This window comes from Danio rerio, chromosome 17 (assembly GCF_049306965.1).
Source record: "Danio rerio strain Tuebingen ecotype United States chromosome 17, GRCz12tu, whole genome shotgun sequence".
NCBI lineage: Eukaryota > Metazoa > Chordata > Actinopteri > Cypriniformes > Danionidae > Danio > Danio rerio.
In genome coordinates, this window is record NC_133192.1 from 13,295,930 (window position 1) to 13,315,792 (window position 19,863).

Genomic DNA, 19,863 nt, shown 5'->3' on the forward strand with positions numbered 1-19,863 from the left:
CACTCAGCTAAGCTTAAAGAAATATGTAAGATGTGCTGTACTGTACACGTTTTAAATATTTTAGGGTTAGTATCAGTAATAAAAGTTAAATTTAATATCAGTTGGGTAACTTCATGGAAACAGAAAAAAATCATTTTTATTCTAAGAAATTTTGGTCCCACTTTATAATAAGTGTCCTTAACTACTATGTACTTACGTCAAAAAATAAATACAATGTACTTACTTTGTTCATAAAGTATTTGAGAACACTTGTGGTGCTCTTGAGTTGGGATAGGGGTTGGGTTAGGGACCGGTTTGGTGGTGTGGGTAGGTTTATGGGTGGGTTAAGGTGTAGGGAATGGTCAGCAGTGTATACACTAATGTAATTACAGAAGTTAATTACAGATGTATTTACATACAGGTATTTAATCAAGCATAAGTACACAACAAATACATGTATTTACACAATAAGTACATTGTAACAAACTATTAATTCCTGTGTAAGTACATATTAGTTAAGGCCACTTAATATGAAGTGGGACCAAATTTTTTTTATTGTGTTCGGGGGTGAGGTCTCTGACACTGTTGAGAACAGGGATAGGATGCAGCTGGTTTTGGGCAGCCGCTTGATCGGGTACTGTACCAAAGTTGGGGACCCAGGGGTGTTTACAGACTGTACCAAAGAGGGGGGTGGGTGAAATTACGGGAGTTTTCCGGAAGAAATAAAAAAACGGGATGGTTGCTGGAGATTGGTCTGAAGTACAGGATATTCCATGAAAAACGGAAGTGTTGGCAGGTATGCTTACCAGTTTAATAATGATTTGACCAGCTGTAGTTAGAAATCAAACTGTTAAAATATTTTAAGCGTAAGGGCTTATTATGCGGTTCTCTCGTCATCTTGTACATAGAAAATGTCAACCATCTTTGCTTTACTACACTATGGCAGGCTAATGGCCGCCGACGAGCTCTCAAAAATTGTAAATATTTTAAAATAGCCACTATTCTTACAAATAAACTGCATAGTTGCAATCTAAATAACTACATTCTCGACTTAAAAAGCCTCAGAAGTACATTTTACTGTCTAACAGCAGTAATATTTGTCAAACTGTAGTGTCTCTCTGCTTGTTGCTGGCTGTATGTATGCGGAGTAATACACAAAGGTGAAGAGAGAAGAGGCCTTTGTGTGATGTTACTGGCAAAATCTTATAAATAAACTGCATAGTTGCAATCTAAACGGCTACATTCTCACCTAAAAAAAAAAAAAAACTGAAAAAGTATAAAAAAAAACTAAAAAAAAGCCAAAAAAAAGTCCACTAAAGTGAAACCTTTAAATGTATATGTAAAAATAAACCTATTTGTCTCTCTGTTAGTGATAAATGCTGAAATGTAGTTGGTGTCACTATATGTGCATCCGCACTGGTTTAAAGAGTAGTGTGTGTGCTGTTTGTCTTTCAGTGTCCGAGGGTCTGCTGAGTCCTGAAGATCCTCCACACAGTGACAGCGCTTCACCGCAGGGCTTCAGTCTCTCTCTGACCGCATCTCTACAGGAGCTCCAAGAGCAGGGAGATCATCCTCTACTGCCACAGTGTCTCCATCAGGTCCTGTATCTCCTCTCCGTCTGTATGTTTTTCCCCTTCTCCAACGGAAGTGTCAAACCATATACGCTTAACAAATCAATGTGAGAGAAGAACTACTCATCGTCATTTTTCACAGGTCATTCATTAGCACATACTTGTCTGTTTCTAATTGGCTTTTCACATTGCGCTTAAAGGAATAGTTCACCCAAAAGTGCACATTTCTTCAGTATTTACTTACACTTTACCTACACTGGTTCTAAACTTTTATGCATTTCTTTCTTCCGTTGGAAGAATGTTGAAAGCCGGGGTGACACAGTGGCTCAGTACAGTGCCTTAGTGGTTATGCCCTTCCAGCTGCAACCCAGTACTGGGAAACATCCATACACACTCATTAACACACATATACTACGGCCAATTTAGTTTATTCAATTCACCTATAGTGCATTTCTTTGTACTGTGTGGTAAACCGGCTAACATTGTGAAACTGCTGCCCCGGAGACCCAACTGCATGCTCAGACGGCTAGACCTGCACTTCCAGACCTATCGATTTCTCAGACAGTGCCACCTGCTGTTTAAAATATCGACTAACCTGAATTCAGCTGCTTATAAAATTTAACTTAAACTATTTTTTTACTTTAAAATGTTACGCTATGATTGAATACATTATTATGAATATTAAACATACTAGATTTTGAGTTAAAGCATTATTTCTGTTGTATTTTTATTCATTTTATTTGTAAATAGTTATTGTTCAGTTACTTCACTATTTTCAGTCATTTATTGTTTGTTTTTTTAATCTTTAACCTCTTAGGGCTTAGTGGCCTCATACATAGACAGCACATTTTAGCTCTTCAGTGGTTATTTAAGATACTTTAAATGTTGTATATTTTGTTACAGACATATACAGTGTCATTCTGCAACTGTTTTGCAGCATATGAAATGTCCCAAACACTATTTTAACTGTCCAAAATGGGCACAAAATGTTGTTTTTGCTCTCTGATAGTCGAAACGTTTAAAAAAAAAAATCTGTTAAATATGCATCACAGGAAAAAAAGTGTTTTATGTAAATTCGGACCACGATTTCTTTCTAAAAGTACATCATATTAAAAGATGATACTTAGGTTTTTATTCTAAGTAGGTTCCAATAAGCCCAAATAGCAAAGAGAAATAAAAAAAATCCATGTAAAAAACACCTCGGGCCTTAAGATGTTAAGGATTTATCACTGTTTAGTATTGAGTTGAGGGAATGATGATTATCTTCATATACAATAAGTTTCTTTACATACAGTAAATGATAGTACGATGCGAGAGTGTATTTTCTCACAACAAACTTTATTTTTGTGTACTTTTCCATAAGGTCCTACAAGTCATTAAGCTGTAAACAATGCAGAGAAAAATGGTGGAAAAAAAAACGGGATAATATTTTTATGTAGAAAATAACATTAAATAAAATGAATGCTTTACATTCCTGTTGGGGAGATTTTTCATTTCTCGAGCAAAAATCAGTGGAAATGTATGCAGCCTTTGGAGCTCAGCTCGCCCAAATGGCTCTGCAGTGAGCACCACTTGAAAATAAGAGCAAGCTGAGGGCGATGCAGTGGCACAGTAGGTAGTGCTGTCGCCTCACAGCAAGAAGGTCGCTGGTTCGAGCCTCGGCTGGGCCGGTTGGCATTTCTGTATGGAGTTTGCATGTTCTCCCTGCATTCGTGTGGGTTTTCCTCCAGGTGCTCTCCCACAGTCCAAAGACATGCGGTACAGGTGAACTGGGTTGGATTAATTGTCTGTAGTGTATGAGTGTGAATGAATGTGCATGGATGTTTCCCAGAGATGGGTTGTGGCTGAAAGGCAATCCGCTGGGTAAAAAAACGTGCTGGATAAGTTGGCGGTTATTCCACTGTGGTGACCCTGGATTAATAAAGGGACTAAGCTAAAAAGAAAATGAATGAATGAATAAGAGCAAGCTGTAAATATCATAAAATAATGCTGTTTTGACACTAATTTTGATCAAATCAAACACTGAAATAATTGTTTGTTAGTGTAATATTTTACATCACATTGATTTATGCCATAAAACCTGGTCATTTTCAGGAATCGCTTTAATGAAATCAATAACCTTACTCGCGTGTCTGATGTTGCTACTTGCTAGAGAGGGCTGGTCTGAGCGTGAGGTTGGGTCTCCGTACCTGCCGATTCACCAACCCAACAGCAGGTGGCACTGTCTGAGAAAACCATAGGTCTGAAAGTGCAGGTCTGAGCGTGCAGTTGGGTCTACGGGCCTGCAGCTTCACCTTACTCAAACTGGAGCACCCAGAGGTAACCCATGCCAACATGGAAAAACATGCAAACTCCACACAGATATGCCAACTGACCCAACCGGGCCTTAAACCAGCGTCCTTCTTGGTGTGAGCTGACAGTACTGACCATTAAGCCACTGTGTTGCCCAACATAATGCATATAATAAATATGATAATGAAACAACCATTAAAAGCATTAATATAATTAAATAAAAAACTGTTAAACATTTTTGTTCAATATTAAACTTGCATTTTTTGCACTTAGTATTGTTTATTCCATCATGCCAGCTTTGACTTAACAAAAACTTGTTTGCAAAATGATACCCAACATCTAAAGACTTGCTGAATCATGTAAATTGCTGAAAAGTGTCGTTTTTGCTGTGATGGTGGACCCTTGTGAGGTTGTCTACTTCCAGTAGGTGGTGCACCACTCCTCACTGATGTGACTGAAGCAGAACATGAGATGTGTTGGCCTGTACGCCACCACGCTGTTCAACAATAAGCTCATGTTAGCATGTTGTTGCCTTTGTCTTTGGCGATAATATTGACTGATAGCAGCAGCACATTAAAGATCTAATAGAAAGCACGATGACCAGCATATTGCATGGTCAAGCTCTGTTAAAGCCTGACCTTATAGTCTACAGGTTTTACAAGAACATCACTGGCTCAGCAGGTTTTATATCATCCTGAAGTGAGGGTTATATGAGGTTACAAGACAAACCTCTCTCATTTATATCACTTTTGTTCATTTAAGATGTTTTAAATGGAACAAAAATGTTATACATATAAGGATGAATGAATGGATGTGGTTCATCTGATGTTATTTTTATGACCACGCAGGTCATGTCATCACTGTTTTGTTTTTATTTCATTTCTTTTAGATTTTGTTTAATTTGATTTTATACTGCTTAGTCTACAGTGTTTTGTTTGTCTTATGTTTTGGTTTATTTATTTAGTTATTTATTTATTTAGTTATTTATTTATTTATTTATTTATTTATTTTTGTTGTTGTTGTGTTATGCTTATGCTTTGTTGTTTATTTTTTGTTTTGTTTATGTTTTGTGTTTTGTTTTTGTTTGTGTTTATGTTTTGTGTTGTGTTTTGTATTATGCTGTTTAGTTTTGTTGTTTGTTTTGTTGTTGTTTTTGTTGTGTTTGTTTGTTTTTGTTTATTTTTTGTTTTGTTATGTTTGTTTTGTTGTTTGTTTTTTATTTTTAGTTTTATGTTTTGTGTTTTTTGTGTTATGTTATGTTTAGTGTTGTTTGTTTTGTTTTTTATATTGTTTGTTTTGTTTAATGTGTTTTTTGTTTATGTTTTGTTTAATGTTTTGTGTTGTGTTTTGTGATATGCTATGTTGTTTGTTTTGTTGTTGTTTTATTTTTTTATGTTGTGTTATTTTTTGTTGTTTTCTGTTTGTTTTGTTTTGTGTCATGTTTTGTTTTTTGTTATTTTATTTTTGGTTTTGTTATGTTTTGTTATACTTTGGATTACATTTTAGTTTGTTTGATGTTTGTATTATGTTTTGCTTTGTTTAATGTTTTGTTTTATTTTATGCTTAGTTTTGTTTTGTTTTTGTGTTTTGTTTTGTTGTTTTGTTTTGTGTTATGTTCTATGTTATGTTTTGTTTTATTCCACTTTATCCACAAAGATCATGACTTTTTTTTTTTACTTTTTTGTTTAACATTTTACATTAACATCTGCATATTATTGGGGGTACACATTATAACAATAACTGTCATTAAGTTATTAGCAATGATTATTATCAGTTATCATCAGTAATCCTATAAATATTAGTAGTTCATATAGATTTATATGAATCAACATTTTTTAATATACTTCAATGACCTGACCTCCAATGTATAACATAACAATGTAACAATTGTTATCCAGTGTAACCTAATGATGCTATTTATTGTCTAATTCAATTCATAATAACTCCAGGCTAAACTTTGTTGTTCTTTTACAGATAGCAGAGGCCTTTATGCATGCGGAGGACTGTATCCTTAATTATTATATTAATACACAGTGGCTGTGAAATAGTGTGTTCAAACCAAATTTGCTGTTTTATTGATGTTATCAATTTCCATTTAATACCCCATTGCTTTTGTTATTGTAACAGGCTCATGGATATTTGAATAGTTTATAGATATAGATGTATGTATTCAATGCATTACTCTAGACAGTTGTTATCTTATTAGGATATCCGCTAATATGCTTTAAAGGTGCTATATCCTAGTTTTTGACTTTTCTAAAGCAGTGTTCACTACCAACACTGCATGTTTTAGATGTCTTCTTTGTCTGTCACACCCATAACAGGTCTTTCAGTCTGAGGATCTGAATCGAGTGTGTTTGGTTAAGGAGACATGGAAAATTTGCAAAGCTGGTGGTCCTCTGGGAACATGGTTAAGAAACACTCTTCTAGAGCATAAAAAATACCATATGTTTGCAGATATTTAATAAACGTGCTGAGAGAACTTACTTGAGAACTTACTTATTTTATTTATTTTATTTAACTTTATGGTTATCAAAAATCCATTTTTACATGGTATAGACTCTTAATAAGAGTATTGTCTTAATCATATTAAAATCGGAGTAGTGATGTGTATGAAAATGTATCAGTGAAAGTGCCAGATAAAGTCGCGAGCTGTCAAAGACAGCGCATTCCTCTGCCTTTCAGCATGTGCCCTTAAATGTTTCATTAAGTTTGACTTCTGCTTCGCGTTGATGTGTCAGAACCCTTGTGAAATACAGCCATACTCGTCTTCCTCCTTTTTTTTCGTCCTTGGTTAATCATATGCCTGATGAATTCCACTTCCCATTGATATTTACATTTTTCTGATGCATCTAGGTGGTTAGAAACAGGACTTTGTTTAACCAGGATCTTTTGTATCACAGGACTTTACATGCGAGTTTTTACATAGTTTATATTTGCTTTTATTTTTTATTCCATAACGTTATTTCTCCATTATCTAGATTATATTGTTATTATTATTTTATTTTGCTGTTTTACTATTTCAAGGTCATGAGTAGTTGTTTGAGCATTTCACTGAATAAATTATATTTTAGATAAAACTCACTTAGTCATTCATAACAATGGGTAAAACAATTTTGGGGGGAAAAAAGTGTAGAATTTTATAATAATGAAAGGAATTAATAATAGAAAAGCAAAAACACTGAAAATTGCAATTTGTTTTATAACTACCGTGAAAATAAAAAACACCTCAGTCAACTGTAAGTGTTATGAAACAGTCTGGAATTGGACTTTGCAGTTGGGTGTTTATTTGTCAGGATGATGGTTCAAGTGGCCAAAACATCACAGCTGCAGAATTATTCAAATGTACTTAATCAACACAAACAAAAATGACTTTTTTTCCCTCATCATTCTTTGCTCATATTTACCATAGGTGCCGATATTTAGATTATTGCTGTGTATATGATAGTATTTCATTCAATCTGTCTCTGCTTTCAGTGTGGTAAAGTGCACTGCTGCTTTGGGATTTCCCTCTTCCTGTAGATTTGCCTTAACTAAAGTGTTTTCCAGATGAGAGAGCGGTGCGCTTCATTCAGCTGGAGAGACTCTATCATGAGCGTCTGCTCTTCAACCTCAGTGCTCTGCAGATGCAGTGGGGTCAGTGGATTCTCATTAATGTTAAGAGAAGGTTTTGTTTTTTTGTTTTTTTTTGCCCTGACAGGATGTTTGAAGATGTTTTTGCCTTTTGTGTATAGAGAAGAGGTTGGGTTTGGTTGGCCGGTGTCAGGATGGTGGAGGAGAGCGAGACCGTAATCCGGATGCTGAACATCTGGAGAAACTGAGACACATCTGCAGAACACACAGACAGTGAGTGCAGTGAACACGCATGCTACATCACAGCTGACACACAGATCAGGCCAACTGTGCTTTATTTTTATCTACTTTCCCTTTACTTTACTTATTTATTTTTGCATGCTACACTAGTTTATCCAGACAATTGTTTTTAAATGTATTCTATCATTTAATGCACACAAATTAGGTGAACATGTTTTATTATTTTATTTGCATGTTTATTTTATTAAATTTTATTATTATTATTATTATTATTATTATTATTATTATTATTATTATTATTACTAATACTATTTGTTCAGTGGTAGTTCAGACAGTTTTATTTAATTAAATTCTTTCTTAATATATGGAGAGAGAGCAGGTTAATGCAATTTTTTTGTTGACATTTCTTATTATTTTATTTGCATGTTTATTTTATTACGTATTAATAATAACTATTATTATTTTTATTATTATTATTATTATTTGTAATATTATTAATTATATGGTAGTTCAGACAGTTTTATTTAATTTGTTTTTATAATTTGTATACAAACAGAGCAGGTTAACACCTTGTGTTGTTTTGTTCACACTTTTGTTTCCTATTTGCAGTTTTATTTTAACTACATTTAATTAAATGTATTATTATTATTGTTGTTGTTTATAATATTATTCATTCTATGGTAGTTCAGACAGTTTTATTTAATAGAATTTTTTTCATCATTTATACATACAGAGCAGGGTAATGCCATGTTTTGTTTTTTGTTCACACCGTTTTTTTGTTCTATTTGCAAGTTTATTTTTATTACATTGAATTTATTATTATTATTATTATTTTTATTATTATTATTATTATTGTTGTTGTTTATAATATTTATTCTGTGTTAGGTTAGACAGTTTTATTTAATTAAATTTTTCATAAAATTATACACAGAGCAGGTTAACGACATTGTTTTGTTTTGTTCACACTATTTTTTAGTATTTTATTAGCATTATTATTATTAATATTATTAGTTATAATAATATTTATTCTGTGGTAGTTCAGTTTTTATTATATTAAAGTTTTACAGAAATTTTATACTCAGCTCATTACATTTTATTATTATATTATAATATTGTATTATATTATTATTGTTATTATTATTATTATTATTATTAATTATGTGGTAGTTCAGATAGTTTAATTTAATTTTATTTGTTTCATCATTTAATTGAATAAGCTAAATTGTCCGTAGTGTATGTGTGTGAATGAGTGTGTGTGGATGTTTCCCAGAGATGGGTTGTGGCTGGAAGGGCATCCGCTGTAAAAAAACGTGCTGGATAAGTTGCCGGTTTATTCCGCTGTGGTGACCCTGGATTTTATAAAGGGACTAAACCAAAAAGAAAATGAATGAATGAATGTTTCATAATTTTAATACACACAAAGCAGGCTAGCACCATGTTTTGTTTTGTTCACACTATTTTTTTTTTATTGTTTTATTTGCATTTTTATTTGTGTGACATTTAATTTATTATTATTATTTGTAGTATTAGTAGTGTTGTTATTTAAAATATTATTCATTCTGTGGTAATTCAGACAGTTTATTTATTTAAAAGATTTTTTTTAATAACTTTTATACACAGAGTCGGTTAATACCATTTTTTATTTTTGTTTTGTACACACTATTTCTTCCTATTTTATGTGCATGCTTATTTTTATTACATTTAATTTATAATATTATTCATTCAGTGGTAGTTCAGACAGTTTTATTTTGTTTAATCCTTTTTATAATTTGCATAGACAGGGCAGGTTAACGCCATGTTTTGTTTTGTTCGCACCGTTTTTTTATTTTGTATTTGCATGTTTATTTTTTATACGTTTAATTAAATATAATATTATTATTTTATTATTTATATTGTTATTTTTATTCATTCTGCTGTAGTTCAGCCTGTTTTATTTTATAATTTTTTTTTCATATTGATTATACACAGAAAGCAGTTTAATAGCATATTTATTTATTTGTTTGTTAGTTTGGTTGTTTATGGATTTTATAATGTGCATACTACAGTAGTACAGACAGCAATTGTTTAGCATTTTTTTATATTTATTATATGTATTATTGTATGCCGCATTATTCTTCAGCCACCAAAATTAGATCAACATTATTTTAATAATCATGTAATTATAGCACTTGTTTTCTTTCTGAAAGTTTACTTCACTTCACCCAAAGGTTTTCCTAAATATTCATATCCTCTTTTATAACATGCATTGCCTCAACCCAGGTGTCCCATAGAGCTTCATCTCCATGAAAAAATAAATAAATAAAGACAATTGTTGCACTGTAAATGGAGTACAAGTAAATGTTTAACCTTTCGAGCCACTAAACAATTTGAATCCGCACCAAAAGCTGTGCCTTTCTGTCCTGTTCCTCCGGGCAGCAGACACTTTCACCCACAGCCACACCTGAGCTTCTCCCTTTCCCCTCCTAAATTTAGCCTCGTCTGTGTCTCATTTCTGCAGTTGGGAGTCCTGTAATGGTTTAAGCATATGTGCCGTTGCTGTGCTTTCAGCAATTCGAGACAAGCGCTAGAGTTTCAGTATGGGAAATGTGCCGTGCTAATATTAGATTCCCTCAGAGCGCAGCGACCTTAGATTTGCGTCCCCTTTTATGCACGTCGTCCAGAAAAAAACAAAAATAAGGATACTGCAGCTTCTTAAGATGAATTTTGATTGACTCTTCACTCTTTCTGCTGTTGTTTTTTTCAGACCTGCGTGGAGCATCGAGCAGGTACGACGGTCTCTGAGATGCTAGTGGTTAAAGCTGCATGTTAACGGGAATGATGGTAAATTAATTTTTATTTAAAGAACACAGTGCGTGAAAGTCAGTGTCATGTGTGTGTTTGTTCATAGAGTGAAGCGTCCAAAGTGCAAAAGAACAGCGTGATCAGAGCAGAGCAAAACCTGAACACGCACGTGCTTTCATGCAGCTCAGGTGAGTGTATTTCTCTACTAACTGAACTAAAATGAGACCAATTGGATAAAATTGCTTGGTGTTGGAGGTTCTAGCTTGATGTTAACTTGTTGATGATGATCATTTAAAATATCAAGGCAAGATTTCAGGTCAAAATGGTTAGAAAATTGATAGTTACCACCATACTTTCTTGGTGATTTGCTTTCGTTAGGAATTGCATTAAAAAATCTTATTTGACTAGTTCTCTGAAATTTAAATATGCAAACGAGACAAGGTTTTAGTAAATTTGTGCTAATGTATGTACATTTCTAACATAAAAGGTGAGTTTCTAGCTCTGTTGAGTTTATTTCTCTACTGAACTAAAGTGTGAGCTATTGGATACATTTGCGCAGTTTTGGAGGTTTTAGCTTGATGTTAATTTGTTCATGATGATCCTTTAAAATATTAAGGCAAGATTTCAAGTTAGAAGTGTTAAAAATACATGGTTATCACCATACTTTCCTGAGTTGATTTGCTTGCATTAGGAATTGCATTAAAACATCTTATTTGACTGACTAGTTTTCCAAAATTTAAATATGCAAAATATGCAAATGAGACAATGTTTTATTAAATATGTGCTAATGTATGTACATTTCTAGTATAAAAGGTGAGTTTCTAGCTCAGGTGAGTTTATTTCTCTATTAACTGAACTACAGTAAGAACAATTAAATAAAACTGCATGTTGGAGGTTCTAGCTTGATGTTAACTTGTTGAGGATGATCATTTACTGTAAATATTAAGGCAAGACTTCAGGTCAATAGGGTTAAAAAAAATACATAGTTATTACTGTACTTTCCTGGTTGATTTACTTACATTAGGAATTGCATGTAAAAAGTCTTATTTGACTAGCTTTCTGAAATTTAAATATGCATATGAGACAACGTTTTAATAAATTTGTGCTAATGTATGTACATTTCTAACATAAACGGTGAGTTTCTAGCTCAGGTGAGTTTATTTCTCTATTTACTGAACTAAAGTGTGAACTATTGGATACATTTGCATAGTGTTGGCGATAATAGCTTAATGTTAATTTGTTGATGTTGATCCTTTAAAATATTAAGGCGAGATTTCAGGTCAAAATGGGGAAAAAAAATAGATAGTTATCACTGTACTTTCCTGGTTGATTTGCTTGCATTAGGAATTGCATAATAAAAATCTTATCTTAAAAAAAGTGACGCATGTTATTTATTTTATTTTTTATTTATTTTACCGTAGTTGAACCTTAACTGTTAACGTTTGGAAAAACTAAGTCTGCACCTATTTGGGCAAATAAAATGTCTTAAAATACTATTTTGATTTTAAGTAATTGTTTTTCATGTTTAAACTATTATTTATTCTTCTATTTATTCTTCACATTGCATTCGCTCCTGAGCACGCTTACTTCATCGATGATGCGCTGTTCAATAAGAAGCGCTCTCGCTCAGCACAGAGGAGATCTCTATAGTTATATCGTTTTAGTTGTTTGGGATGCAGTGACACGCAGTCAAATATTTTGCAGAATAGACAAGCCACTTTTGACGCTCATAAATAATCATAAAGTCCTCCTTCTGCAGAAATTAGGAGGTTTGCTAAAGGTGCAGCTGATGTGCTGCTAGGGGTTTGCATCTTTAATAATCTACGACAGTTTGTGTTCATTGAACTGTAAGAATGATTAATAACTCCATATCAAACAGTAACTTAAAAGTCACGTCTCATCTTCAGTTTCAGACTCAGGCGCGCTTGCACTTACACTATAAGTGTACCATGCCAAAGCCTAACTGAACCGCGCCTGAGCCCAATTCAGAGCACTCGCACTTCTCAAACGAACTGGGAAACGGGCCTGGGCACAGTTCGGCTAGCATAGTGTGAGTGCTTAGCATAATTGAGTACACCTCATTTTGAAAATGAATATGTTTGTCCATTTTTCAGTAAATATAGGCTATGCATTTTGGTGCATTTAAACAAAACAGATTTATTAAACAGATATATTTATTAAAATAATATTTAGTCACCAAACAAGTTTAGAAATTGAAAGATAATACGATTAAATTCAAGCAAAATATTGCAGAAAAAAATGACAACCTACAAAATTTCAACCAAATTTTTCGACTTGTTTTTTTTCCCACTTTTTTTATTAGTATTTAACATTTTTCTTTACATTTAGCTGTACTTGTTTTTGGACCGTTATCGTAAATTATTCTGTCAGATAACCTCCAGATTTGGCTTCAGTACTGACTAATCTAATGTATATGTACAAACATAATATTGTACAGCTTCATATTAAAAATATGAATTGAACAGATCTTTTTGACAGTGTAAGAAAAACATTACAAAAAATTTCCTAAAAAATAAAAAGCCAATAAGCTGAAAATGTCAAAGTTAACAGGTGCATCTAACAGGTCTTTCTTGCTATATTGTCTCGCCTGAAAACATCTTTTGAAGAAAGGTTGTCTCCTCATCTGTGGACGGGGCGAACCCCATGTCGCCGTCTTGAGGAACACAAACAGAGTTAGAGTTCCCTGCTGTCCCTCCAGAGCATGCTTTATTGATGAGCTCTTTCTCGCTGGCTCTGTTACCTGAACACCCTGTTACCCGCATTAAGTTGCATGACCCGGTTTCACTTTTACACTCCAGGCATGGCAGCACCGCACACTCTTTTTCTTAGTCTTGAAGCAGCTGTTCTGGGGTCTGTTAAGGCTGGAATCTTTATTGCCTTTGCACTCTCCGATGCTGAAGTTAGAGATTGATAGTGTTGGACCTGATGGTTCATGCAGAATTCCGGTCTAAAAGTTCATCCTAATATCATGTCCTCTGATGAGGTCGGCTTGAACTCTGGTTTCTGATTCTCTGGTGTAGGCATGGGACCATAATTAGTTTCAAGGTTTACCATGGTTTTAAAAAAAGTCATGGTTTTAAAACTGCAGAAATTTTCTGATATACTGTTCCTATGGTATATGTTAGCTTTTTTTTTATAAAGTTGTTTTTAGGATAGCCTAAAAAAGCTACTGGTCAGCCCTTATTTACATACAGTGAGTACGGAAAGTGTTCAGACCCCCTTCAATTTTTTACCTTTAATTTTTTTTTACATTTTTTAATTTTTGATTTTTAATTTTTTTAATTTTTGATTTTATTTATTTATTTATTTTTTATAATGCAGCCATTTGCTAAAATCATTTCAGTTCATTTTCCTCTTCATTAATGTACACACAGCACCCCATATTGACAGATAAATACAGAACTGTTGACATTTTTGCAGTTTATTTAAAAAGAAAAACTGAAAAAACACATTTTTCTAAGTATTCAGATCCTATTTGTGTGACATTCTTATTTTTAACTCAGGTGCTGTCCATTTCTTCTGATCATCCTTATGCCGCTGTAACACTAGAGTTTAAGCTTATGAAATTCTCCTGTATGGCTCTGTAAAAAGGGGCGGAATTAAACAAGATAATTAGACATTTAAAGAAGCAAGCGATTGGTTCATGTTTGGTCTGCGAAACTTGCCGCATGACCTTATGTTTTCGGTTGCGAATGAATGGAAGTCTATGGGGAGAAAAGTGCAGTGTGACCGCAGCTTTAAGATGGTTCGACACTTTCACTTGAGTCCAGCTGTGTTTGATTAGACTGATTGGACTTGATTAGGAAAGCCACATACCTGTTTATATAAGACCTTACAGCTCAATGCATGTCTGACAAATGAGAATCATGAGGTCAAAGGAACTACATGAAGAGCTCAGAGACTGATTTGTGGCAAGGCACAGATCTGGACAAGGTTACAAACATATTCTGCTGCACTTAAGTTTCCTAAGAACACAATGGCCTCCATAATCTTTAAATGGAAGACGTTTAGACATCTGTCCAAACTGAGCTATCAGGGGAAAAGAGCCTCTGTGAGAGTTCACTGTGGTCAAGCTCCAGAGATGCAGTCGGGAGATAGAAGAATGTTGTAGAAAGTCAACCATCACTGCAGCCCTCCACTAGTCGAGGCTTTATGGCAGAGTGGCCCGACACATGAAAGCCTGCAGGGTGTTTTCACCTGTGTGAAATACCTGAAGGCTTATAGATGGTGAGAAATAAGATTCTCTGGTCTGATGAGACCAAGATGGAACTTTTTGGCCTTAATTCTAAGCTGTATGTGTGAAGAAAACCAGGCACTTGTTATCACTTGCTGATTAATACAGTCCCAATAGTGAAGCATGGTGGTGGCAGCATCATGCTGTGGGGGTGTTTTTCAGCTACAGGGACTGGACGACTAGCTGCAATTGAGGGAAAGATGAATAGTACAGGCCAAGTACAGGACTGTCCTGGACGAAAACCTTCTCCAGAGTGCTCAGGATCTCAGACTGGGTCGAAGGCTTACCTTCCAACAAGACAATAGCCCCTTTCACACATACAGACCTTTGGTTTGTATGTTTGAACAGGCCCTTTTTGAAAATACCGGTAAATTCGTTCTGGCTATTTTCCGGAAAGAGAAGTTGTAATATTACCGGTATTTTGCCAGAATGCTGCGCTGTGGTAATGCAGAAGGAAGATTGCCCGAAAGAGCGCGTGCATGTCTGGAACGTTCTGACGTGAGACGTCTGCTTTAGCCAATCAGAACAATCAGACGCATTCACGTCGGCGCGGTTTATGAAAATAAAAGCCTTTGAATATTTTACCAGACATATTTAGCTGCTGGATGTTAGTCAGATGTTAGTCAGATAACGCTTATATGTTTATAAGTATTATATGTTTATAAGTATTACTTATTAGCAGTACATTCATTTAAAAACATAAAGACTGCATTTTTTTACATCTAGCAACAAAATGTTTGTAATTGATTTTTAATTTAGTGAAAAATAAACTAGATTGGTTTTATTAACTTCCATAAGTTTTTTTTAAGTATTTTAATTCAATAGTAAAACTGTTTTATTTTATAAATATTATTTTATTTAGTTATATTTTAAACATAAAGCTAGAGTTAAAATATATAAATTATTAATGCACATAATAGTTCCTTTCACACATACAGATCTTTCTGGAAACTTTCTGTGAATTTTCTAAAATAGGGTCATGTGTGAACAGTCCATTTTTGAAAAAAAAAAAAAACAGTAAATTCGTTTTGGCAATTTTCGAGAAAGAGAAGTTGTAACATTCGCGGTAATTTGCCCGAGCGCTACTCTATGTGAAGGAAAATTACTGGAGAAAGTTTGTTCATACATGGAACACAAGATAACGCTTATATGTTCATCTTAATGCCAATCGTGTAAATAATTATCGATAAGATGCTTATGATAAGCCGTTGTTTGTTTACCTTTAAGCTTTGTGTGTGCCCGTGAAACAGCCGATAAGCGCACACACATTTCTTGTACATCCCGACATGCGAAAGTGTTTCTCTATATTTCATCGAAGTTGTTCACAATACTGATCCATCCACAGAGTTTGTAATGTAGTCAAATGTTTACAAACACAAGCCCAGCCATTTAGAGCTCATTTCTAGTTAGTGATGTCAGAATTTACCGGCATTTTGGAATGGATGTGTGAGTGGTCTTTTCCGGAAAAATTCCATAACGTCCTCACCTGTGTGAACAGCGCTTTTTTGAGTTTACCGGTAAAGTCATTCCAGAAATTTTCTGGATATTTACCGGTATCACTGTGTGAAAGGGGCTATTGACCCTAAGTACACAGCTAAAATAAAGAGTGGCTTTAAAACAACTCCCTGACTGTTCTTGAGTGGCCCAGCCAGAGCCCTGACTTAAACCCAATTGAGCATCTCTGGAGAGACCTAAAATGGCAGTCTACCAACGTTTACCATCCAACCTGACAGAACTGAAGACGATCTACAAGGGGGAATGGCAGAGACCCCCAATAATAAATTAATTTGCAAAAATGTTAACAATTCTGTGTTTTTCTGTCAATATGGGGTGCTGTATGTACAATTAAGAGGAAACAAATATTTTCTTAAATGATTTTAGCAAATGGCTGCAATATAACAAAAAGTGATATATTTAGGGGTCTAAATACTTTTCCATACCAACAATATACATAATATTTTTGAACATTGAAAAGATTCACTTAAAGTCAGGATGGATACTTGGATAGTGAGTGCATCTGTTTGACATAACAGTGTCTAATAAAGACAATAATGAACTTCATAACCATGTCTGACTGACGTTCTGGAAAACCTGCCTTAAACTGTAGTTATTCAGCAGGGAGAGTGTGGTTTTATCAGCCTGTCGTCACTCCGTGGCCCCACAGAGAGTAGACGGCAGTCAGTCATCAGTGAGTTCTGCATTATTGATCGGTAGGCCTTCAGACCACAGGGTCTGGCTCTATTGATAGTGATTGATCGTCTAATATTGATTCGCTATGTTGAACACGAGGGTCTGATGGTCATTCAACTTAAAGGAATCAGACTGAGTGCTGCAGGTGCGCTTCAGGGACATCAAGAATCCCATGTCATCTTAGTACTCAAACTAATTTGTGTCAGTGCTGCACTAAATTGAAAAGTGTAATGCTGTATCCAAAATCACCTATATACCCTCATTCACTATTCCTTATATTTGTCAACTAGTATAATCCTCTTGAAGGAGTGAATGAAATGAGTGAGTGAGTGAGTGAGTGAGGTGAGTGAGTTTGAGCACTCCTGAAGGTATGCTGTTGTATTTGTGCTTCACTGGTTTATAAATGATTATATTTTAAACCTCTTGGTCAGACCCTGTCATAGTTATTCAACACTCAGCTTGTTTTCTCTCAGTAATGAAACAAAGTATTTTGATTTTTGTCATGCATACAAGCATTGCTTTAACTAAATAATGTTTTATTTGGAAACCTACACCAATAGGATTGCGCTTTAAATGACATCTTGTAATCAAATGCGGAAATTAATTCACCACGTAAACTGTCACAGTGTATTATGGGTATTTTCTAGCTGTTGAGTGTATTGGGTTTTAGATTCATTATTACGAAGTATTCTGGGATTAATTGAGTGCACTTAATCTCCACTATGATGTCGGACACCACTTGAAATGGCTGCTCAAGGGTATAGGGGCAATTTTGGATACAGCCTTAAAATTGCTACCCTTTTAATTCCAATCGGCTATTGCATATTATATTCATTATTACACCTATATTCGTATTATAATCTACATCATTGGTGCTCAACCCTGTTCCTGGAGATCTACCTTCCTGCAGATTTCAGCTCCAATCCTTATCAAACACAGCTGAACCAATTAATTAGGACCTGAACTGCACTTGATAATTACAGGCAGGTGTGTTTGATTTGGGTTGCAAATGAAATCTGCAGGAAGGTAGATCTCCAGGAAAAGGGTTGAGCACCCCTGATCTACATTATCTACATCAGCCTGTTCATTTATTTAGATTATTGAAAAAAAATTTAATACATTAATAATTTCATTATTTTATATGACCATTTAATTTCATGAAACGTTTATGAAATGTTTAGAATTTGTCCAAAAATGTTGTGTGTGTGTACATTAAAGCATTGAAGTTTTAGCAGTATTAGTATTAGTATTAGCAGTTTAAAAATATAAAGACTGCATTTTTTTTTTACATCTAGCAACAAAATGCTTGTCATTTATTTTTGATTTAGTGAAAAATAAACTAGATTAGTTTTATTAATTTCCATAAGTTTTGTTTTTTAGGTATTTTAATTCAATAGTAAAACTGTTTTATTTTATAAATATTATTTTATTTAGTTATATTTTAAACATAAAGCTAGAGTTAAAATATATAAATTATTAACGCACATAATAGTTCCTTTCACACATACAGATCTTTCTGGAAACTTTCCGTGAATTTTCTAAAATAGGGTCATGTGTGAACAGGCCATTTTTGAAAAAAAGGGTAAATTAGTTCAATTTTCGAGAAAGAGAAGTTGTAACATTCCTGGTAATTTGCCCAAGCGCTGCTCTATGTGAAGGAAAATTACTAGAGAAAGTTTGTTTATGCATGGAACATGCTAACATGAGTTGTCTGCATTGGCCAATCAAAACAAGTCGCATTCACATCCGCACTGTTTGTGAAAATAAAAGCCTTGCTGAATATTTTCTTAGATACATTAGCTGCAGGATGTTAGTCAGATAACGTTCCTATGTTCATTCTGTATACACTCTGTTTACAATTGTCGATAAAATGCTTATGATAAACCGCTGTGAGTTTACCTTCAAGTTCTGCTTCAGTTGCTTGACGCTTGTGCACATGAAGCAGCGGGTGAATGAAAGTGTTCCTCCATGTTTTCATCTAAGTTGTTTACAATACTTATCCATCCACAGAATTTGTAATGTAGCCTAATGTGTAAACATTTAGCTGCGGTTCGCTCTTCTACCTTTGGATGTCTCTGGGACAAAAGCAGCTGCATGAATGCTAAAACTTTAAATAAAAGTGAAACCACCAACAAAAGCCCGACCCCTTTAATGTTTACTAATACAAGCGCAGCCCTTTAGAGGCCATTTCTGGTTAATGATCTCAGAATTTACTGGTATTTTAGAATATATGTGTGAACGGTCTTTTATGGAAAAAAAATTCTGGAATGCTCTTGCCTGTGTGAACTTTTACATTTATTGAATTTACCGGTAAAGTCTTTCTGGTAATTTTTCGGATATTTACCACTATCACTGTGTGAAAGGGGCTATTGTGTATATGTAATAAATAATTTAGTTTGAAAACATTTTTTTTTATCAGACTCTTAAATATCTTTCTCAAATAGTTTTGTTGTTGGAAAAGCAAAAATGGCTATTTACCTAATAAGAAAAGAAAAGATGGTGCCACTTTATATCAAGTGTCCTTAACTACTATGTACTTACATCAAAAAATAGATACAATGTACTTACTGTGTTTATAATGTATTTGAGAACACTTGTGGTGCTTTTGAGTTGGGATAGGGGTAAGGTTATGGAAAGGTTTGTTGGTATGGGTAGGTTTAAGGGTGGGTTAAGGTGTAAGTGATGGTCAAAAGTGTATTTACCAATGTTATTACTAAAGTTAATTACAGATGTAATTACATACATGTATTTAATCAAGCATAAGTACACAGTAAATGCAGTAAGTGCATATTAGTTAAGGCCACTTCATATAAAGGTTTATTTCAAGTGAGAATGTATTTAGATTTCTTATTTGATATAAATGTGGGTAATAAACATTGTGTGAAACTATGAAGAAATTCTAAGCTCTGTTAAAAATGGAGGACACATTTTTGTAACATGTCTTGAGTGAAATGTACATACATTTTTTTAATGCTGCAAAAT

The 19,863-nt window shown here is 34.1% G+C and overlaps 1 protein-coding gene across 1 annotated transcript in view; it reads left to right on the forward strand.

Moving 5' to 3' along the window:
• Window positions 1–19,863, forward strand: part of cnsta (consortin, connexin sorting protein a) — a 59,968-nt gene that overhangs the window by 18,887 nt on the left and 21,218 nt on the right. Inside the window, exons 3-8 of the mRNA XM_692809.9 lie at window positions 1,435–1,577; window positions 5,817–5,847; window positions 7,392–7,478; window positions 7,577–7,688; window positions 10,399–10,420; window positions 10,543–10,624. Coding sequence (XP_697901.4) covers window positions 1,435–1,577; window positions 5,817–5,847; window positions 7,392–7,478; window positions 7,577–7,688; window positions 10,399–10,420; window positions 10,543–10,624 — 477 coding nt within the window. The remainder of the gene's footprint in view (window positions 1–1,434; window positions 1,578–5,816; window positions 5,848–7,391; window positions 7,479–7,576; window positions 7,689–10,398; window positions 10,421–10,542; window positions 10,625–19,863) is intronic.